Raw genomic sequence first — 24,106 nt, forward strand, 5'->3', positions numbered from 1 at the left:
AACCTATTTTAAGGTTTGCGTTCTCGAGCCACTGTTGTTGTGCGAATGAGCAGACTGGAGCGCATAAAGAGTTTTCTGTTAGAACAGTGTCTTATAAGAGGCCCCTAAGTTAATAACTAATGACCTTTGCAACGGAAGTGAATCAATCAAAACTAGATTTAGCTGGACGAATGAGGAGAGCAATAGAAGCAATCAAACCAACAATAGGCCAACAATATGCAAGTGCTGTGACCAGTCCTTTGTATTAATAGGTCAAGTGTTCCTATGCAGTTCCTTTAAGGGTCAGTTCACCCAAAAAATTTAATTCTGTCATCAATCGCTCACCCCCACGTTACCCCAAACCTGCAAGACACCTGCTCCCCCCATCGACTGCTCACACAGCCACCCCCCTCAAGCCCCAGAAAGGCAGCACAGACACCACCAAAATAACCCATGTGACTCCAGCGGCCCAACCCCAAACTTAAGCGACACGAGTGCTTTGCCTGCACAAAAAATATAATTTATCACTTTATTTTCAAAATATTAAATATATATAGTTAATAAAGGTCTTCTGAAGTGAAGCTGTTGGTGTAAGAAAAATATCCTTTATTAAAACTTTATTGACTAAAATAACTAGCTTCCGACAGATGGCAGTACGCAAGTCGTCATTTTAAACTTGCAAATTATATTTTTCTTTTAATAAGTGACTCAAATGGTCACTTTAATAAACCACAACCTAAATACACAAGTCAAAGCCACATATTTTACCTTGTTATTTACTGTATAGATCTGGTGATATCAGTTTTATGAATCGTATTCTCAGACAAGTGAATTTACTGAGAAGCTTCCAGGAAACCACGTTTATTAAATTCATTATCAAAATGCACATATTTACTCTCAATCATGCCAAACATGCTGAAAACAGCCTTCATGTTTCTTGTCTCATCACAATAAATTACTACATTTCATGAATCACAATTTATAAACTTCTGTTCAAGTTCCAGAGATCTGAGGTCTCCTTGCCAAAAGGTGAAGGGTTAGAACAAAAGAAAATAATGGTTAAGTTAAGTTCATAATTAAAGTACATTTTGTTAATAACAATAATATCAAATCAATCTGCAGTAGTAAGTGAAAAAATATTTTGTGTGTATTTAACATTTTTATGTAGTCTGCAGCAGCCGTCAATACAGCAGGCACTGGCAGGGTGCCTTCAGTTACGGATGGCAGCTTAAGTCTCAGATAACGCTTCTAAAATTCTTAGAGAATCTTGCTTTAAATGGTCATTTCTCATTATTGGGGGAACATGTCCCCCTAAGTGTTTGTGGTTATGACCCAATCATCAGTCATATGCATTTGGAGTAAAAGCACTTGTAGGCTATATGTAAATGTACTTTTTACACTGGTATGCACTCAAAGTATCTGCAGTGATAACAAAACTTGATGAAACATTTAGCATATATTTTGATTATATGTAGAAGCAGACATGAATGTACAAAGAAATAACATTAAAAACATGGAAAGGTCTGAAAGAATAATGGCATAAATTCTCAGATATGGTGTCTAATGGTACTGTACTAATATTATGTGGCCACTATTTCACAATCTCCAGCTAATGTAAGTAGTGAGGTTGTTTTATATAGTTGCCAATATCATCATAGTCACTTTCAGCAGAGATGGCCTCATTACTATAGGTGACGGGTGAGTACAATGGGGAGTCCTCTCTGTTGTTGCCCCCTTTATCTAGTTCTGATAAAAAAAGAAAATAAATAGAAATGACATTTTTACATATTAAAAATTCTGTCCAAACATCACCAAAAAACAAACTGGTCAAGAGATTTGTATATTGCAAACAGTATGGGGCAGTATCTGAATGTTATAAAGAAGTGATCACTGTACAACATCTCTACTACAAATAACTAAAACGTCAATTTGGGGACAAGTTCGGTATTTTACACTTAAAGCCCTGTTTTCAGATCGTTTCTGATTAAATAGAACGGTTAAGATTGAAATTTGGACACATGCTGCATAGGTGCTACCACAGAAATCAAAAATTCTCGGGCCAGCAGCATGTGTCCAAATTTCAATCTTAACCATTCTATTTAATCAGAAACGATCTGAAAACAGAGCTTTAAGTGTAAAATGCCGAACGTGTCCTTTAATATTCAACAATATTATTGATTGACTGTACAGATGCTGTTGTATGAGAACTGAACTGAGCTGGATGATGACAATGATAATTCATGATGATATTTTTTTGCAGAATTGCTTTATAGATGAAATGAACTTTATATGAATTTAATAATTGATGATTGTAAACTAAATCAACACTGAACTGACTTCAGCTGAACACCATCCAAAATGCATAATTTATTATCAATGTAAAGCATCTTTGAAACAATCTGTATTGTATAAAGCGCTATATAAATAAAGGTGACTTGACTTTTAAATGTAGATTATCTGTTAGTGTTAAATGCTCACCTTGGTAATTGATGTGATCCATGGTGTGGCCCAGGTAAGACCTTCCGGATTCCTGCTTCAGGAAATCTCCATTGCCTGAGTCAAATTTGGACAGCAGTTAGAATATCTACAGTCCTGCAGGAACTTGGGCCTCTATTCTGATTTACAGTTTTGCTCTTAACCCACCTTAACTTAAAAAAAAAAAGTTGTTTAATGAAACACTAACAACAAAATTGTGCTCTTTTTAGCCTTATTTACTCCACCTAAATAATCTGCCACCATTGGCTGTAAAAGTGTAGCAACTTAAGTGTTACAGTACAATACACAAAATCACAAAATATCCCTTTCAAAATAAGCGTTTCCTCTCTATATATAAAAAATTCAATCACAGAAACTGCCTTTCATTCAGACTTCAAACTTTGAATTTGCAACTCTTCTCGTTCAGTTTAATGCATATCTATTTAAAGCTACAGTATGTAAGATTTTAAGCCACAAGAGGGCGCTGTTTCCAACAATAACAAAGGCGAAACTTGATGACGCTATGAAGGAGAGTGGAACGATGGGAGATGTCGTTTTCAACATCCAGAGACGTATGGAATTAATGAATCATGATCACGGTCGGATGAGGTCATTTATTAGTTTTTGTATTACCTGTACGTCTGAATGCGAAATTTTATGTCATGATAATGAATTAACTACAAGGAACGCGAAATGTTATGTTATATTATCCTGTTACAGCTATTTGTCAAATGATTTGTAAGGTTAATGCTGTGTAGTTTTAGGATGTTTATAGTTAATGAAGTGTTTTACGTGTTCAAACCAATCGTAGTAAAATTACATTTGAACGGACATTTGCAATGGCTTAATATTTTTTAATAACAGATATCCGATTGTATTTAATTGCACTGCCATAATCTCGGTCACGGACTGGCCGGCCAATGTGGGCCGGCCCACCTGGTACACAAATATATTAAAATAATGACAGAAATCATAATAGGCTATTACATGCGTGGGTGCGGGGACGCGGCCGACAATTTTGTATCATTTATAATATTGATATGTCGTATCATGATAGTGTCGTGGGTAAGTGTGCTATCAGATAACATGGGAGACCCGAGTTCGCGTCCCAGCTAGAGGAACTTTACTGATTTTGTCCCCCTTCTCTCTCTCTCTCACTCGCGAAGCTCTCCATCTCGAAAACGGCACACCGATATTTATCCTTGTTTTATTCCTCCGTTTGTCACAAATTCTGTGTGTATCACCATATGGACGCTTACGTTTTGTTGGCACTTCAATACTCGCCAAAGAGTAATCGTGATCCATGATGTACACAACAGCTATAACCACCACTTCCGCATTTGTCCACGTGATATTGCGGAAACCAAGGATAGAGCAGATATTGCGTCACTGACAGGCGACATTTTTTTCCGGGACGGACAATTATTTAAAATTGGAATTTCTCTGAAATAAAAAATCTTTGGAGACTTTTGGGATTTTGTAAGTACATAACTGCAGGAAATATATCACACTGTCCAAGTGATTTTTGGATCTTTTATTACAAAATTGTTACATGTTGTATCTTTAAACTTAAACTGATCTTAATAATGAATAATTTGGAACATCTATAGATTCTATAGTAAATCTATAGATTTCTGTAGATATAGTATCTGTAGAACTTATTTGCAATTTCTGATACGGATAACCAAATGAATTCTTTTTACATTATAAGCGATTTATCTTAGATGAGAACCACTATATATCAGCCACGGCTGTGAATACAACCGCACTCAGCATTCTGTTGTGCTTATATAATATTACTTAATTTTTCATCAGTTCTATGTATTTAACAGATTTTCCAGAGTGTATGAAAACCCGGGGAACATTTAATACCTGCAGTTTGTAGACTGTTATTTTCATAACATTCAGCAGACTCAAGTGAGCACAGGTCCTGTGCATTTGTGCCATTGTTTTCATAGCATTCTCCTGATGAGGTGCAGGATGACTCAAACGAGTCCACTGTGTGAAAGAGGGCTAATTATAATAATGTTGCTCAATAAAAGCCTTTTAAATATCTAAGGTAAATAATAAAATAAAAAAGACATGTCTATTTAGTCAAACCTTTGTTATATATAAATAATTCTCACCAGTTGTAGCAGACTCACGCATCTGGTGTGCAGCATGATTAGAGGAAGTGTCACAGATTTGTTGGTATCCTTTCACTGAGACCTCTGCCGGGACAGCTGAGACCAAACAGTGTTTATGTGTATTTAAGAATGTAATTATTTATCTGTTACAGGTTTTGTTGAATTGCTTTGCCGCAATTTTCACAAGCAAGTGTTACATTTTCAAAACTCTTAATAGGCCTACTCACAAAAGATCATCAAAAGCGCACTTTTTCAAACATGTTAGCATGTTTTCAATTGTGTTTGCATAATACACAAAATGTTACAAATATGCTTAACAACACAAAAAAGCCTAAGTGTTCAACATTTCATTCACAGTAACTGCCTTTTATAATGCTATTTGCATCTCTTTTCGTTCAGTTTAATACATTTGTCGATTATTTAATCCAACTGATCCTAATGGTTAATTAATAATCATTTGGTACATCTATTTCTGTATGTATGCCATTTGATACTGTAAACAGATTACTATTGGAAGAGACTGCTACATAACTGTAACTCAATCTTATAAAGGTCAACTACAGTATAGATTCAGTCATATTGCACAGTGAGAGCATTTACTGTATTGCCAGCAAATTCTGTTCTCATGGCTGTGTCATACTTCACTAAAAACTGCCACTGCTGCTCCCAAAAAAACAATTTATTAAAATATACAACGTTTCAACCCAAAGATCTTCGTCAGGCGAAAAAGGTCAGAAAAGGGTTTTAATAAATTGATTTTTGGGAGCAGCAGTGGCAGTGTGCCGAATCTTTAGTGAAGGGCTTTATCTGACCGTGCACCTGCCTAAGGTTTCTGGATGTGCGCATATCATTATTTTGTGTCATACTTCATCACACATTTGATAACACACTGAATAGATACTATTACAAACATTACGGATGTTATGTTACATAAGTTAGGTCATGTAAGTTTTCTAATGTGGCATCTGTAGCTTGTGCTACTGTAATTATTTCTGTAACAAGGGTGATTTGAAATAAAACATGCTTATTCCATTGTTTGCTTTTAAATGAACTGATTGTTTAAAGTACTAAATATTGTTGTGTTTCAGTGATTAAAACCCAGTTTCTCGTTACATATTACAATAATCTTGTGCTTGAAACAACGATTACGTGGACTGAAAATGTGTATAACTGTAATGAAAGCATGGGATCAGGTTTTGAAATAATTATTACCTGAGGTATTACCTGTGATCAGTTTGGATTTTTGTACTAAGTGTTTTGAAAATGTACACCTTACTTGTGAAAATGGTACCAAAGCAACAAAAAAAAAAATTTAATCTCTGTATTAATCATCAGCCTGTATAGTGTATCAAAGTGAAACAGGACATTAAATGAGAAAAAGTAGGTTGAGACTTGAATTTCTCAATTGTTAATATCAATAACATTTTATAAATTGTTATACATTAACATTAATCAAGTCCAGCTTCGGATCTTAGCGCTCGAGTTCTGTGCTCAAACCCTACCCTTACGGACAGGACAAATGTGTTTGTCTACAGTAATTCACACTTGAGGATTATATGAATGTGTGTTACCTTGTGGAATCACATTTTGATGAAAGATTTTTTTTTTATGTTTCAATAACATGAACACTTTCACAGAAAGATCAAGAGTTAATATTAATTTTGATTAATAGAATTTAGATTTTGGTTATGTTGATGTTACACATTTACATACATGGATACATATATACAACTGAAATAATGTAAAGAACAAACAAAGTGAAATAAAACCTTCCCCTTCTTACCCTCTTCCATCACACTGTTCAGGTTTGAGGCCTTTACAGCGGGCGTTTTACCTTCTGCACTGTACCGCATTGAGTCTACATGAGAAAGAAGAGAGAAGTCTACTCACAGAACTGCCTACTCATTTTCAGTGTTGGAAAAAGTTACTTTTAAAATGTAATGCATTACAATATTGCTTTACTTCATAAAAAAAGTAACTAATGACATTACAAAGTTACTTTTTATAGAAATGTACGTGTTATGTTACTTTTTCTCACCTGAGCTGGGCTTGCTTGCTTGTTTTTTAATGACAATTTTTTTTAATATATATATTTAGAAAATGTTAAAAAAAATTAATAAATAAGCCTCAGGCTAACCCAGCGTGGTCTTTTTCACAGGTAAAGGGTACAAAGCCATCTGTATGCAACCCTTTTAATTGCACATAGGGCGGAACCCCCTGCTTATGCGGACGGAAATATACTGACCTAGCCTGACGTTTCCCATAGTGGCATGGGTCAACTCGTGCGGGAGATAAACAGATAAAACAACTTGCATTGCAGTAACCTGCGTCGCGGTTGAATATCATACCACCCCCAGAAAAGTTGTTCTCTAAATTGTTCAACCTCAGGCCCAAGCACCTAATGTGAGCGAGAACAACATCTCCATGCCGAGCTGCTAATTTCAGCCAGTCGTTGATGTTATTCAGCACACAGATGCCCTGGAGTCACAATGGAGCTATGCACTTTGTGAAGGTGCGAGGCGACAAGGCTGAGCTGAAATGAAGAATTTAATATTGGTAATATTGGCGACAAGGCTGAGCTGAAAGGAAGAATTTAATATTGGTATGCTTCTCCACCAAAAGCAAACCTGAGAAACTTTCTGTGTTCGGTAAAATTTTGGTATGAAAGTATGCATCCTGTAAATCAGTGCACAGTTTAGATGTCTACCTAATCAAATACACTTGATTCAACTCATCAGCTCATTAGTAAAGACTCTAAGACCGCAGATGGGTGTGTCAGATAAGAGGTTTAAAAAATGTGCAGTTTTGGGGGTATTCCCGGGCCAGGGTTGGGAACCACTGCTGTAGATTTATTGTGTCGAATAAATCTTGTGACTGGATTTGAGATTGAATGGCCGATGGCTCGGGCCATTTTCTTGGTGGCACGGAGGGTGATATCTATGACTTGGAGTTATTTGACCGCCTCAGGGTCAAGTCCCTCACCAGTGACTAGATCTTTGAGGAGGTCGGCTTGGTAGGCATGCAAGACCACCATGATGTGCAGGGGCATACCAGTTGCTGAATATGATTTGCCAACAAAACCAGATGTGACACGCCAGGGCTTGAAAGGCAAAGATCACACAATGATCTCATGTAAAACCAGAAGCACACTCTGAGGAGATATATATTGATTAAGCTTCTATCTCTGAGAAATTAGATGTGGAATATGTTGAATATGGTATATTCAGTCTATCATCCAGACAAGTAAAGTTTATCCACTACTCGTTACATCTTGTCCCGTAGTGTTAACAACCACGACGCAGCGCTAAGTTCCCTCAAAAGGGAACAAAGTCATTTGAGTTCCATTTTTGAAAAAGTAACTCAGATATTTTTTGTAAATTTAAAAGTAATGCATTACCTTTCTCGTTACTTTAATATGATTACATAACGTTATCCAGACCCCAACATTGGATTTCACAACGATATTTTTTATTTAGGGGAGAATGGAGATGGTTGTAACACCTTTTGCTCTAATGTATGTAACTTAAAAAAAATATTTATTCGAGCACATCATTATTTTTTTAAAATATTGTACCCCTGTAATCTTTAATCAAAAACAAACTCTAACTCTGTAAAGTGGCGGTGTTACAGGTGACCCCGTGTTACAATCATCCCTAGTCTTTCCTGCTTGCTCAATATTGTCCATAACATTACTAACTGTGAAAGGTGGATAAAGGAAAAGCCGCTTCCAGACTGATGTCATGTTGCTCATAGTCCGTATCATACGATCCACTCTCAACGCTACTCTGAGGCCAGATACGCTGAGGAAATATGGGAACTACAAGCACACAGAGAAAACTATTTACAAATACAGAAAACAAATGTTAATTATCTGTCATCCACATAATATCAGCACAGAGTAAAACACACTCACCCTCAGCATCACTGCTATTGTTTGTAACTTTGACAAGATTGACAGAATCTCTGTAGTTATTTTTCTCGGTTTCAGTTGTGGCCTGTAGGTTCATGTATCTCTTCTGGACCACAACAGCTAACAGTGAGGTAAACACAGGACAAACAAACAGTTTTATACCACAGTAACATCCGTCTATAAAATATGTTAGAGGCCACTGTCATTATTGGGTACAACGGGGCTAAAAGGAGCATTTTACTTTATTCTCTTTTAAACCACTAGAAGGCACAAAAATTCAGCTCAGCACTTTTCTTAAGCTCTTTTGATGATGCACGTGGAAATTTGGCTGTTTCTTGACGCGATCGCAGACAGCAATGCAAAGTTGATTCTACACTAATTTGATCTAATATTTGAGGTTTTCTATTTATGTAGCAAATTAGAATCGATAAAATGATTGACTATATTTTGAGGCAATGGTCATGTTAATGTATTTTAGTTTTAACTCAAGATAATTAAAGCAACAATTTTTCCATAACGGAATAACATGTAAAAGTATGGTATTTGGGGTAAACAGCAACCCTGCTGTTGGGCCTAAAGGCACAATAATTAACATGATAATAAATAGCTGACTGACTTTTCCCATTTGTTGACATGACATAGTTAGATCCAGATGGTAAATATAATATATATTAAATTGGGTGAGATAATAAAACAATCTTATATTTATAATGAAACAATCATATTTAAAAATATGATATTAATAATGTTATAATAAAATATCATATTTATTGTTACTACTGTAAAGCTCTATTAAATTATCGTGGGATCTCATTAAATGTGTTCAGAATCTTTGTTAAATAATTTTGTTTGTGCATTTTTTAAAATGAACATATTTTAATGACAGTTTGTTTATGGTAAAAAAAATGAGTTTATTTCTTTATCAAAATTAACCGGAAAAAGTGCAAACTCTGCTGAAGTGATTGGTTTGAACAAGTATTAACTTAGACATTATTAAAAACATATTATGTTACGTAAATTATTTGTATAAATAATGTGTGCCTTTTGCCCGATGCTGGTGAGCATTTGCCACCTCATACATAAGATTTTATGTATTACTTTTATGATTTATTTTAACAAAAAACTTGTTGCTCCATTACTCAAATGCAGTAAAAAACTATAATTAAAAAACCACTACCCCATCCATCATAGATTTGCACACAATTGGCTTACTTCTTCATCACAATGGTTCTTGAATTGGTTTGTGAATGTAAAATGTAATTTATTATTGGGGTTAATAATGACCTGCTCTTCATAGCTTCAGATTCACCAAAATAAAGGTATTGCTAATCAGGTGGTCCACAAGGTTTTCTGCCAACAATTAATTAAAAGTGTTGTGCATTAGATGTGTTCGTCTGCAGGTTTGTACCTACCTTTCTTCTTTTTAGCATGATGACACAAGAGGATATTTGTGATAATTGCAATCACAAGAAAGAAACCCAGAAAAAAACACCCCAGTAACTCTGGAGATTGTAAGAATCTATGTGAATTTTCCATTTTCGTTATCTCTAGATGAAAGAAAAGAGTCCCAGACTTGTTAAAAGTGTGATGCTTCAGCCTGACATTACTCACCATTTCCATAAATGCAGTCAACCATAAATGTTATAGGTAACACTTTATTTGACAGTGTCCTTGTTGCATATGTTACATGTACTTACCGCAGTAATAACAGTAAATTATGCATAATTACATGCAACTACAGTAACCCACAACAAATCCTAATCCTACCCTAACCCTATAGTAAGTACATGTAGTTGCTTAATATTACTCAGTACTTAAATATATAATTACATTGTAACAACGACACCGTAAAATAAAGTGTGACCATGTTATATAACTCACAAGTTACTTTTTTTTTCTTCAAATGTAACATTTATTTTACTCTCCATCCATGGCATAACTGTAGCTGGAGTAAATTCACCCCCTTAATTTCCCCCTTTAGCATTCTAGAGAGTTTCAAGATTACCTGTGGTTGCTGGTGCTGAGGTTGGGGTTGGTAGGCCTATTTGACTGGTGGGAACAGGGAAACCAAGAGAATCTGGAAAAGAAGAAATGTTTATCTTGAAGCTGTTGTACATGGGGTGCTCTGTGCTGCTGCAACCTCTGTGTAAAGCTCTGACCCACTTTAGTGTTTAAGGCTCTGTGGCTGCTTTGCGTCTGTGTAAGTGAGCAGCAACAGAGCAGCCTTAAACTTTGCTGTTGTCATAACATATATGTAATTATTTAGAAATTCATAATTAAAAGGGAATATAAGTGAAATTAGGGGGGGGGGGTCAAGTCCACTTAATTTATATAGCACTGTTAACAATATAGATTGTTTCAAAGCAGCTTTACAGTGATAATAGGAAATGAAAGTAACAGATTGTTTTTGGCTTTACAGCTCTACACTCTAAAAAAAAAGATGGTTCTTTAAAGGTTTTTTTACACGTAGTAACAGTTCTATTTAGTACTGTATCGTCCTGAAGAAACCTTTATATGATGAAATGGTTCTTTGCGTTAGAGTTTAGGGTTCTTTATTCCCGCCTTTTTGTTTTTCAAATCTGTAACTGCAAATCCTCCTCATTACTGGTATAGACATTCGTGGTATAGATACGCACTTTCATAAGATCGTGTTGCTCTTAACAGGTAAATGATTTCTTTCTTAAAATATCTATAAATTTTAACTTTAACAATCATGTCTTTTTCTCTTTTTAGTTTAACAGAACATGTAACGTTAAGTGTGAGCAGCTCTGTTCAGTTAAGGATACTCATCTTCTCTTCTCCACAAAGTAACGTTAAGTAGCCTAATTTATGATCCATATTGTTCGATTTTTTTATTTGACTTTATGCCTAAACATACCCAGTCACAAAAAAACATAAAATCTATACCATGACTGTATATAAATTTTTCCTTTTAACATGGTAAAGGGCTCGCCTCATACTGTCAAATTTTGCTAATTTTGGCCTTCATTAACATAATTGCTTTTACATAATCAAATGGAAGAGACACAATGTAACTCTAAACTCAATTGTGTATTTCAGATGCTGTCACGTATCATAACCTCATCATCTGCGGAGAGAAACTGCTCAGAATACACACATAATGAAGGACGTAAAGACATCATAGGGGATTTGTGAAGATATTTCACTTTAACTTGGTCTTCATTACATCTATATTGTGTTCAATGTCAATTGTTATTTATTTATCAATGTATTGATATCATGATATCATTGATACTTTTAATATCATGTAGTCTAAACGAGTCATTGTAGTGTATTTTACAAAGGTTTAGATGATTACGTTAAGTGTTTTTTACAGTAAGTTTTATTTGAGTCAGAGGTATGTGATAATTATTTCTTAATTACTAATGGGTTCCCTATATTTTCACTTTATAATACTGTTTCAGGTTATAAGTAATTCCTGAAGAATTATCTAATAATTATTTATTAATTACTAATAAGTTCCCTATATTTTCACTTTAGAATACTGTTTCAGGTTATAAGTAGCCTAATTCCTGTATAATTATTTGATAATTATTTATTAATTACTAATGGGTTCCATATATGTTCACTTTAGAATACTGTTTCAGGTTCTAAGTAATTCCTGAAGAATTATCTAATAATTCTTTCTTAATTACTAATAAGTTCCCTATATTTTCAGTTCCCCTCAGTCGTTGCCTCAAATACATGAATTTACTCAATGGCATTGAGGAAATCAGACACACACAGTACTGTATATAAAATATAAAAACTAATCTGAGGTTAGTTTTGTATGACTGTTCATTAGTTACCTCTTAGTTATTTTTCTTGAACCTTAATTAGTAGATAATTAGTAGTTCTTCAGGAGGTATGACAGAATTCATTAGTTATGGATTAACTAACTGTTACTTAACACAATCATACAATTCTATTACATACTGATTAGTTAACACATATTCCTTAGTAGTGAAGTAGTGAAGAAGTAGTTCATGAAGAATTACCTACTAGTTCTTCAATAATTCCTTATTAGTTCTCTTGCGAGAGGTTCTCTCGTACTGCGTAATAGCATTATGCTACGGGTAAAGTCATCTTTTCTCGAGATATGAAGCCAAAAAATTATCCTTAATTTTTTGTATTTATTGTCAACGCAGTGCAGCAGCAGGGAGACCTTGAGCAGGCTGACTAGCGTGCTCATTGGCTGCCATACGGCAACTGCAGCAGCCTACCGCTGAGCCTTGCGTGACGTCACGCACAATGAGGATGCATCGCGCCCTCACGCGTCATAGCCCGCCAGAATGGGAGTGGCTTAGCGTATAAAAGGGGCTGCTAACCTGGTTTTCATCTCTTCAGCGAAGCTCTACGCATCGCTGGACTCTGAGAGAAGCCGCCGTAGAAACAAGTGACCAGCAAGCTTGGGACAGCTCCTGAGGAAGCCGGCCGTCTCCGTGAGATGGCGCTCAAAGTCTGCCCTCCCCTCTAAGGCCTGCAGGACCACATCAGCTCTCGTCAGCCACGCTTTCTCCGCCGCTGGACAGGCTGCTTTCACCCTGCATTCGATGGCAGTCTTGCAGATTTTCCAGGCCAATCTCCTCCGCCAAATGGACGAGACGGGCCCAGACCAGACTGGTGTCACGGACCTGCGCAGCGCAACGGACCTTTCCCTTCGGGCCACTAAGTCCGCAGGCCATTGGGAGGTGCATGGCCTCGCTCAACCTGAACGATGGCCCAGACAAACTGTCCAGGGACAAGGTTCCCACAGGGGAATGGTACCTGCACCCACAGACAGTCCAGTCGCTGTGGCGTCTTTTTGGCAAAGCGAAAGTCGACCTCTTTGCGTCAAAAGACAACACTCACTGCCCAAGGTTCTTTTCGAAAAACGAGGACATTGTACGCTTTCCCTCCGGTCTCACTGTTACCACAGGTCATCAGGAGCATCAGGGAAGCTTGCCACTCGGTGCTCCTCATAGCCCCGCGATGGGAGAACCAGACGTGGTTCCCAGAGTTGATGCGGCTGTCAGGCTTAGCCCCATGGCCGATTCTGGTGAGGAGAGATCTCCTCTCTCAAGCCGGCGGTTCGATTTGGCATCCTCATCCAGAGCGCTGGTCTCTGCATGCATGGATAATCAACGCAACGGATACCCGTTGCTCTGCCAGAAGGGGCTGTGAACACGATCACGCAGTCTAGAGCTCCCTCTACGAGACGTCCCTCTACGCGTCCAAATGGTCTGTGTTTACTAAGTGGTGCACTGACAAAGGTTTAGACCCACAAACTTGTGGGGTTCCGTGGGTGCTTTGCTTCCTTCAGGAGCTGCTGGACATGGGCAGGTCCCCCTCCATGCTCAAAGTATATGTTGTGGCCATTGCAGCGTTCGCAGAATCGACGTGCGGCCAGGCAATAGGAAGGAATGAGCTAATCATCCGCTTCCTTAAGGGAGCCAGGAGGATGAATCCCCCGCGGCCACATCGGTTCCTATTTGGGATCTTTCTTTGGTCTTGGAAGCCTCATCCCTTTGAACCCTTACACACTGTGGATCTGAAATACATGTGCCGCTCTATATATCCCCTACTGTGTGCTTATGTACATGTGCGGGCCGGGCCCACTCTGTTGGCCGCTTTTTCCCTACTTAACTGTGTCCCCCGGGTTGTTTTTTCCCCCTGGGACTTATGCAGTGGATGCTTGGCGCGCACGGCGTTGACAAGGGGTTCCTGAAGCGTAATGCTATTACGCAGTACGAGAGAACCTCTCGTAAGAGAACATACTCGGTTACCTAATGTAACCTCGGTTCTCTCTAGAAGAGGGAACGAGTACTGCGTAACCTGCCGTGATCGCGCCATGAGCTCATTTCGCTTCAGTAAATGAAAACCAGGTTAGCAGCCCCTGAGCCCTTCCTTTTATACGCTAAGCCACCCCCATTCTGGCGGGCTATGACGCGTGAGGGCGCGATGCACCCTCATTGGGCGTGATGTCACGCAAGGCTCAGCGGTAGGCTGCTGCAGTTGTCGCACGGCAGCCAATGAGCACGCTAGTCAGCCTGCTCAAGGTCTCCCTGCTGCTGCACTGCGTTGACGATAAATACAAAAATGAAGGATAATTTTTTGGCTTCATATCTCGAGAAAAGATTACTTCACCCATAGCGTAATGCTATTACGCAGTACGAGATATCCTCTTCTAGAGAGAACCGAGGTTACATTAGGTAACCGAGTACGTTATGCAGTAAGTAAGATACAGCATTCTAAAATGTTACCCAGAAGGGTAGTGTCCATGCGAACCAGAATTATTTTTATAACGTTTTATCTGTACATATGTGAAGTACATAAAACAGTAAATAAAAAAAAAACAGAAAACAGTAAATAAAAACAATGAGGGGAAAAAAAATATTAGCTGGAATATAGCATTTAAAAAAAAAAAGTTTGACAGACATTGTCACTGCTAAGTGTTGTGTACAGATTTTAACAATTAAGTGTTCCACAGAAGAAATTTTCAGTTTTGTGGTAAACTGTTGCTGTAACTATTAAAATATTTCCTTACATGTTACTTGCAAAAATCATCAAACATGTTACTTACTGTTGCAAATCAACCCAGCTGCGTTTGTTTCCTTGCATAGAAATTCATTGTTAATATGCTCAGGACACTGCCACAGGTTTTTGTTATTCTGGCCACAGATAAAAAACCAGAGTGATTCATTTTTATGTTTGAAGGGAGGGTCAAAGGCTGTGAAATTTGTGACCATTCCACAATTCAGCATATCACAGGCCATTGTAGCTTCTTCCTTCTGCCAGCACGTGTCACACACTGTTCCCCATCTACCATTGCGATGGATTTCCACTCTCCCAGCACATCGATCCAAACCGCCTGTCAGCCGCAGAGCCTTGTATTCTTCATTAAAATAAGAGGAGACATGTGAACAGACTCATGCAATGAAAAAAAAAAATCTTATAATTATTTCAAACACATGTGAAATGTTAGTGTCACCCATGGCACAGACCCCCAGCTTTGACAACTTTTTGACACAAAGGCTTTTATTACTTTATAATTTTATAATTCATCACTAGCCAAAGTTTATGATGTTTTGTGGCATCAAATCTTTGAAAGACCCTTTTAGAGGTTAATGCTACCTTTACCACTATATACCATGGCATTTTCTGGTAATGCAGACACAGATGAGTGTGAACCCAATTGCAGGTACTTTACTGAAGGTTTAAGGAATGAACAGGTGAGTAACAGAATAATAATGAGAACAAACACGCAATGGTAGCACAATGAGGAGAACAACATAAGATAATCAGCTATGAAGAATCAACATGTAAGAATCAACAATTGAGAAACACAAGCAAGTACTTTACAGGGTATGAGTCTTTGCAATGTGTTAAAGACCAGACACTGGCTGTTTAGTTGAAAAGTTACTTATAGTTAGTAGAATGTCTAAAGTGGACTATCGAAATAAAGCGCAATTGTCATTCCTTGCCACAGGTGGTTTTGGCTTGAATGCTACAAGGGACTAAATGTATTATGTACTATGTGTTTTCTTTTTATAAGTATGGCATGACTTTAATTAACTTCTCATTTAAACTGCTTTGGGGTGGGTGATATGACCTTAAAACATATGAATCTTAAAAAAAAAAAAAAAAAAAGTATCACATCCGTCATCAGATAGTAATTATTGGCTAAAATATGGGTCCATCCATAATGAACTCTCTAATCAACATTGCTTGAGATGCCACTTATAAGTCACACATAGTATTACATACCTGAGCAAACCACACCTGCGTCCTCCTTATGACCACAGTCATGTCCTTGTGTAAGTGTCGGGCATTCCCATAAGCTCCTCTCTATTCCAGTGCAGTTGAGTTCGTCCAGGTGTATGGGGCCTGAACCCTGGCCGTACGGCTCACCTTGACCGCTGACAGACACAGCGTACCCACAACCAAGCTGTGAACACACCACATTTGCATCCTCCACTTCCCATTTATCATCACATACTGTCCCCCAGGACCCCCGCCACACCTCCACACGGCCCCCACAGCGATGACCGCCCCCAACCAATCGGACAGCAGCATTGCCTGAAGAACCAGTTGGGACATATAAACATTTAGACAATACCAACATGTTTTACATAATTTAGACATAATGAACCTTTTAAATACAAACCAAAATCATGTTTACAGCAATGCACTTACTGGAATGTTTATGGGGAAATTGTATCAAAGGGTATAAAAGTATAAATGTGCAGCTTTTTCCATACAAAACTGTTTGCAAATTGCATTTCAATTCAAGGTGGGACTACTTTTCTAGGAACATCTGGTTATGTGTTACCAATGTAATTCCTGCAGGTGTGTAAACAACCCTTCCCAGATTGCAAAATTGCTATGGCCCAGATCCGATCCACATACCGCATGGCATGATGGCACTTGGGCGTTCTGCTTCTGTTTGACAGATCTGGGCTACAAGGCGGCCATTGCACAGCCACATGTCAGCATTTTAAAGGATTATTTATTACATTGTTTAATGTTTTATGCCTTCATTTGATTACCATTGTTTTTAATAATAAATTAGTTTTTTTGTGTGTATTTGCCAGTGATTACTGTCCCATATCTTTGCCAAAACTGGCCCAGATATTTCTGAATTGGGCCACATTTTCTACAACATGGGCCACTTTTGGTTTACAGCCAGACAGGGCCGTCCTTCCGGTGGTGCAACAGGTGCGCTTTCTCGAACTCGTGCTGGGCCTTGTGACGGCGCCGGTAGCCAGATTAGACTGTCCCACATTTTTAGCTTTGTGATATTTGGGGCACATTAAAAAAACAATTATCTTGATTTTTTTTTAATTGTACACTCTAAAAAATGCTGGGTTGTTTCAACCCAAATTTGGGTAAAATATGGACAAACCCAGCCGTTGGATTACATTTTTTAATTAAAAATGTTAACCCAACAGTTGGGTTTGTTCATATTTGACCCAAATTTGGGTTAAAACAACCCAGCATTTTTTAGAGTGTACAATTAAAAAAAAATCAAGATAATTGTGTATTAGTATATGCTCTGTAGCACTTTGAGATTGCTGTAATGTAAAGTGCAATACAAATAAAATGTATTATTATTATTATATTCACCATTTTCCACATGGGCCACTTTAGGGTCACACCCAGATTACACATTGCAATAAGCAGTGCAGCTTTGCCTAAAAAAAGCCCACATGCGATTTGGGATGTTTGGGACATATTTTCTATTAAACATTTGGGCCACTTTAGGCTCACATTTATTTTGTATGGGCCAGAAGGCGGCTAACAGTGCCACATCATTGCCTGAAGTGGCCCACATCTGGATGCTATCTGGGTTGTGTATGTGGGTTAAATGTTAAAGGGTTTATCAGCTTTACATGGTCATGAAATTAGTAAACTTGGATGTAATTAGTCACAAACAAGTTTAGTATGTGTTTTTATCACATTAGGTTTACATGTATAATGTGCAAGTTATATTATCATTTCAAAATAGTCTATTTTAACAGTTTATACATTCCATTTTGAGTTCTTTACTGTAAAAATAATTTTTGCGTTTTTGAGTTCAATTTTCACAAATTGATGCATGCATTAAAATTATTTTCTGTGGTCACATTGTCACAGATGCTGTCACAGAACTTAAAGGTGCAATATGCAGGTTTTCAATCATATCTCAATCATATATGGTCCACTAGAAGTGTGTGTGGTGTTTGTGTATACAGAGATATTGTCTTGTTCCTGTAATTCCTGAATTTTGTGCGAGACGTTTCTGGGCTTTGGCCAGCAAGTTTGCAGCCCCAGCCAATCACAACGCAGGTGCAGGTGAGGGCAGAACTTTATTGTCTGTGCCTGAAGCTCTGGATGGGTAGTTGTTGTCGTCTCGACACAAAACAATTTTTCTATTGCCTTTTTGACTACTATCTGCAACTCGAGTGAGATTAATAGGCATTGTAATTAAGTTTTTATTATGACACGTAATTATTAGCGAGCTAGACTGAAATGGCTAAAACTCGCTCTATTAAAACTCGACTATTAGATTAGCTGTTCTTTCATATACACACATGAAAATGCAATTCATGCATGATAAACACAATATTTGCAAAATAGCTCATCACTCATCTTCCCGCAGATAATTTCTTGAGTCGTGTTCCGCCCACGAGGAACATGAATAATGTGCTTACAACAAGTAACTGAATATCCTGCATAGTGCATCTTTAACTTGTACTGAACCCAGAACATTTCTTTAAATGAATATACCATCATCTTTTTCATAACTGTTATATTGTAATGAAAAATGTACAAACTTACCGCATTTAACTTCAGAGAGGACTGAGCAACTAAGGTCAGTAACATTCGTACAGTTCTTTAATTGATAGTTGTGATAAACACAGTTTGTGAAACAGGTTGTGTTCAATGGCACACTGCTCTTTTTGGGAGTTTGAGATTGAGACAGATTGAGACTGTAGACCATTCCACAGCCAAGTTTATGGCAGATCTCACTGGACAGATTGTGGAGAGTGTCTTCAGTCAGAGACACAGAGGATTCTGTGTCTGGGGATTTAATAGTCCAGGAACATGGGCTAGATATTAGAGCCACATAGGGAGAACCTGGGGGTGCAAGAAGAAAATCAGCATTTCAAAAGATGGATAGGCCATGCTAATAAAGCTGTGCAATGCATTCCTTATGCCTGATATAATATCCTATAAACATAGTATTGATATACTACCTGAATACTACACAGCATACTGAATAGTCATATTATGTAATAGATTTAAATTTGTTTGCAAAATACTTCTAATAATATTAAAATAAATCAAATTAAAAATAATTGATCATGAGTATTTGTATTTTATACCACATATTTCATAGAGAAGTTAATCTTACACTTATCTTACAATCATTATTTCTTTAATGGGAACAGTTTCAATTTCACACTGACCTAACACATGCCAACCTACAGACATGTTCTATTTCTGCGGCTGCCAGTCTTCAATAAGCTTCACCTCTATAGAGCAGTTCTTTGACAATCGCCACCTCCGTATTAAAACCAGTAAGACAAAATGTATCCTTTTTAGCCGAAAACCTGTTACCAAGACTCCACTTGCAATCACCTGCATGAACGGTATGGCTCTGGAGTATGTCGAAACGTATAAATACCTAGGCATCTGGTTGGATTCATCCCTGTCATTCATAACACACATCAATAACCTTCAAACTAAAGTCAATGCCAGACTAGCCTTTCTTTTCCGCAATAAAGCTTCCTTTACTAATGCTATCAAATGCACCCTCGTTAAGATGACAGTACTGCCAATGTTGGACTATGGCGATATTATCTACAGAATGGCACCAAACACAGCTCTAAAAACACTGGACACACTCTATCATTCAGCCATCCGTTTGCCACTAATGCTCCCTTTCACACTCATCACTGTGACCTGTATAAACTGGTGAACCCTCGCTTCATACCCGGCAGCTCCATCATTGGTTTCTCTTCATATACAAGACAATCCAGGGCAAGACTCTATCCGTCATCTCTTTTTCATGCTTAACACCTATCACACAAGATCAAGTAATTTTATTAAGTTTAGTACCCCCCCTACTTCTATTACCTTTGGACGTAATGCCTTCCGCTTTGCAGCAGTATATGACTGGAACATACTACAAAATACTCTGAAACTTACGTCTCTGATCCCGATCTCCATTAAGCAGAACCTCCAAAACAACATTGACTCTTGTTCCTGCTGATAATCCTGAACCATATTTATACACACATACTTAAGCACTTTATTCTTTTCTCTCTCTCTCTCTCTTTGCTGTCTACTTTTTTTATTTAATTGCTTGTTACAGTATATGTGTTATGCGTATGACTATGTACAGTATGTTTCTATTTATTCCTGTAGCCTCTTGGCCAAGTCATGTTTGTAAATGAGGAGTTGTTCTCAAACAGTTTACCTGGATAAATAAAGGATAATAATAATAATTATTATAATAATTTCACGTCCTACTGCATGGTTTCTTACCACAAATAACCTCCGAGAGGATTTTGCAGTGGCTTCTCACAGTCTGAGTGCAGTTGTTTAGCTCAGAGTTGTGGTAAAGGCAGCCTGTGAGACAGGTACTGTTGAATTCTGCATCAAATGCCTTTAATTTATACACATCACCACATCCCAGGGACAGACAGATCTGAGAAGAGAGACTGTGAATATCCTCCACGGCTATAACTGACGTGTTGTTTCTAGAGGTGCTGAGGGTCCAGGAGCACGACCCAGAACGCTGATCTGCTTGTGACACAACTGAGAATACAAGAAAATGTACTTTTTACAATTTACTTTCTCAATGCATATTCCTGGTCTGTGAATTGAAATTATTAATTTCAATTCAATTTACATTAATTTGAAATAATGTGTTGTGAAAAGCCCTATACAAAGCGGTTTTACAGGAAATGCATGCACTACATTACAATTTAGAGTGATTTGCTATCAGAGGTGACTGTGTCCAAGTATTTCAGCAATGTACAGATACAAACCACGCAGTTAGTTAACAATGTATGAATGTAAGGCAGAAACAATGAGCTCATTGAAGTCATTAAGTTGTGAACATAAGGATTACGACATATATAAATTACATAAATTATAATTCAAAAAGTTTCTTTGTAATCTTTAATTAAAATGTAATAACTTTATCAGTCTCTGCTCCTTTTCTATTGACGTCAAAACCGCAAAGGCTAAGTAGATAATGTTAAAGCCAAATAATTTTAGCAAGCTTGTATTTGTTCTTGCAATTTATTGTTATCCAATCAAATCGCAATGCACTGGAAATAATAATGATAATGATTTTTTTAATGCTATTTAAATAAATGACATTTAAGGTAATGAATTCAATAGAATGCGAGATAAAATAAAAATAAATCATGTTGTGAATAACCTGTTTCTGAAATACTGATGTCGTTACATAAGGGCACAAACCCAAATAAAACAACACAGCACAATTCTGCCTTTTGAACTTGGGTAATACAACTGAACACACAACATACGTGTATAATAAACTATAAAAAATCCCGTTCAAATAACAATAGCATGCACAACATGATCTGACATCTCACAGGCTGCCTGTTTGATGTGACACCTGTTTTAGTGCAACAAAGTGATATACAGTGGAAGTGAGCAAATTTGCAGTGGTTGGAGAACAAGAGCATCACCGCAACATCCTGTCACACTCTTCAAAGGGGTTAAGAATTATGTGAACTATGTGAAAGGATTAATGTCAAAACATTCAGCAGTCCACATTGAGGCACACAAAATGAGTGATTTAAATGTAAACTACTAAAGGAAGAATAACCCATTATTATCAAAATGGCATACAATTGTAGGGAAGCAAATAACTCACCTTTCATATTGACCTTGACCTTTGGATGCTCAATAGAGATGATATTGTCATACCCTGAAAAAAGGGCAAGGAATTTTACAGTCTTGATAAACTGTTGTCTCTATATTACATAGGTAATCATATGTGATATTATTTTGACCAAATTAATGAAGTAATGGTCACTAGAAAAAAATTACATGTTTTTTGTTACACCTTGTGTTTTTATTCCAACTCTCAGACCATTGCACAACACAATGATTCTGCTCACGGTTTATGCTGTGGGTCCACTGAAAGATTTAGAGCAACAATGATTCATTACATAAGCTAGATGCAGTAGTACGTTCAGAATCTGCGAAATGATCATACTTTAAACAAAATAAGAGGGATTATAAAAATTGCTTATTGTTTTGTACTGCCCTGAATAAGCTATTTTACATAACAGATGTTTAGCTTAAAAGACAAAATAGCTGAATTTATAAAAATGGGCCAGTTCAAAAGTTCACAAATGCTTGATTAAATGCAGATCTTTTGAGCAATCTTTCTTCTGAGATCCAGTTCATACTGAGGACAACTGAGGGACTCAAATACAAGTATTACAAAAGTTGCAAACATTATTGATGCTCAAGAAAACAGCACGATGCATTAGGAGACGGGGGGTTACGAACTTTAGAACAGGATGAAGATGTATAACTGTTTCTTATTTCGTTTTTCATTTAGTACCCCAAGCTTTAGACGCTACAGAAGATGCTTATATGTTTAAGAAAAAGCTACAATTTACCCGTTCCTCTATTTAAAAAGTTTTCACCCCCAGCTCTTAAAGCATCATGTTGAGTTCTTGAGCATCAATGAATGTTTGGACCTTTTGTAATAGTTGTGTATGAGTCCCTCAATTGTGAAAAGACGGATCCCAAAATCCTATTCAGAAGATGCTGAAAGGCAAATAATGTTCAGGAACTAGATGATTTTTCTGAATAACAGTGCGCATTTTATCTGCTCAGGACAAACAAGGAGCTCATGAAAAGCTATCACAATTAATAAACAGTCTTTTTTTTTTTTATTCATCTTTTATTTTGTCTTGTGGTCTACACTGTGTAAACACTTTATGTGAAACAGCTTATTTAGGGCATGTATACTAAAAACAATAGGTACGTTTTATCCCTCGTTTTGTTATAATTATTAAAAAAATGTAGATTCTGCTCAGTGTTTCTAAATGTATGACCTCAAATATGCTATATTGAGAATTTGTATAATAGCACAGTTAGATGCAAATGTATCATACAAACAACATTTAATGATATTCAACCATCCTTATATGCTTTATTAATGCAATAATCTTTTAGTCTTGACTTCAATATAATAGAAAGCATTACTGAATTGTTTACAATAGCTTATGATTCAGATTACCTACCTTTCTCTGTATAGAAAAAAAATGATATTATTATTATTATATTAATGCTTTATATGGTTTAAAAATTAAGTACTGTGCAAAAGTCTTAGGCACGTTAGCATTTTCACACCAAAAAATGGTTAAGACAGTTTTTTTATATCTTTTGCTGTAGTGTAGGGAAATATCAGTTTACATTTCATGAGGCCGTTGTATACAGAATAATCTTCTGATAAAACAAAATCTTACTGACCCCAGATATATATATAGATAGATAGATAGATAGATAGATAGATAGATAGATAGATAGATAGATAGATAGATAGATAGATACCTTGTATAAAAGCAACAGTTTGGACGATTGTCATGATCCTGAAAGCCTCCATTCTTCATGAGCTGAATGAGGGCTGTTTTTAGTACCACACTTTCTCAAACACTGGGAGGAAGTGAGACTGCCTCGGTTTTTTTTTTGTGTGTGTGTGTGTGTAAATAGATGCACAGATGTTTTGTATAATAACTAAACTATATATATACAAAATATATACAAAAGATTTATGCATCTATTTTTGATGACTCATTTTGTACGAATTGACCCCTACTGTTAAAGTTTGCATTATAAGGTCTTGATGTCTCAAGTAAAGATGGGACCAAAACATTTTTTTTTTAAATAAATAAATGAGAAAGTTTATCATCTTTTAGTGTGGATAGTGAGTTTGTACTCAACAGGCATTAAACTGGTGACCAGAGTGATTTAGTCTCGTTGATGAAGCTCTACATTCAGATCGCATGATTGCAATCTATTAGTATCTCAGTTTTCTCAGGAAACCTACATTCAGATCACACGTAGACAGTTTCTCACACCCTATAAAATATTA

At 36.9% G+C, this 24,106-nt stretch overlaps 1 protein-coding gene across 2 annotated transcripts; it reads right to left on the reverse strand.

The window, feature by feature from the left end:
- Positions 1-566: 566 nt before the first annotated feature.
- LOC306987426 (T-cell differentiation antigen CD6-like) lies at positions 567-23,668 on the reverse strand. 2 transcript variants are annotated; one of them, XM_079591654.1, is made up of 15 exons: positions 23,566-23,667; positions 21,869-21,922; positions 20,503-20,775; positions 18,790-19,089; positions 16,237-16,548; positions 15,053-15,364; positions 10,496-10,567; positions 9,903-10,037; positions 8,494-8,610; positions 8,278-8,397; positions 6,364-6,438; positions 4,581-4,676; positions 4,327-4,452; positions 2,458-2,532; positions 567-1,725 (listed from the first exon to the last, which is right to left on the reverse strand). In XM_079591654.1, exons 1-15 carry the CDS (start codon positions 23,615-23,617, stop codon positions 1,589-1,591), a joined length of 2,256 nt encoding a protein of 751 aa, XP_079447780.1. In that variant the 5' UTR covers positions 23,618-23,667; the 3' UTR covers positions 567-1,588. The 2 variants fall into 2 exon arrangements, with proteins under 2 accessions (XP_079447780.1, XP_079447781.1); XM_079591655.1 differs by lacking the exons at positions 4,327-4,452; positions 4,581-4,676 and having other exon boundaries at positions 815-1,725; positions 23,566-23,668.
- Between the last annotated feature and the right edge of the window lie 438 nt (positions 23,669-24,106).

Source organism: Phoxinus phoxinus, assembly GCF_949152265.1.
Source record: "Phoxinus phoxinus genome assembly, chromosome: 19".
Taxonomy (NCBI): Eukaryota; Metazoa; Chordata; class Actinopteri; order Cypriniformes; family Leuciscidae; genus Phoxinus; species Phoxinus phoxinus.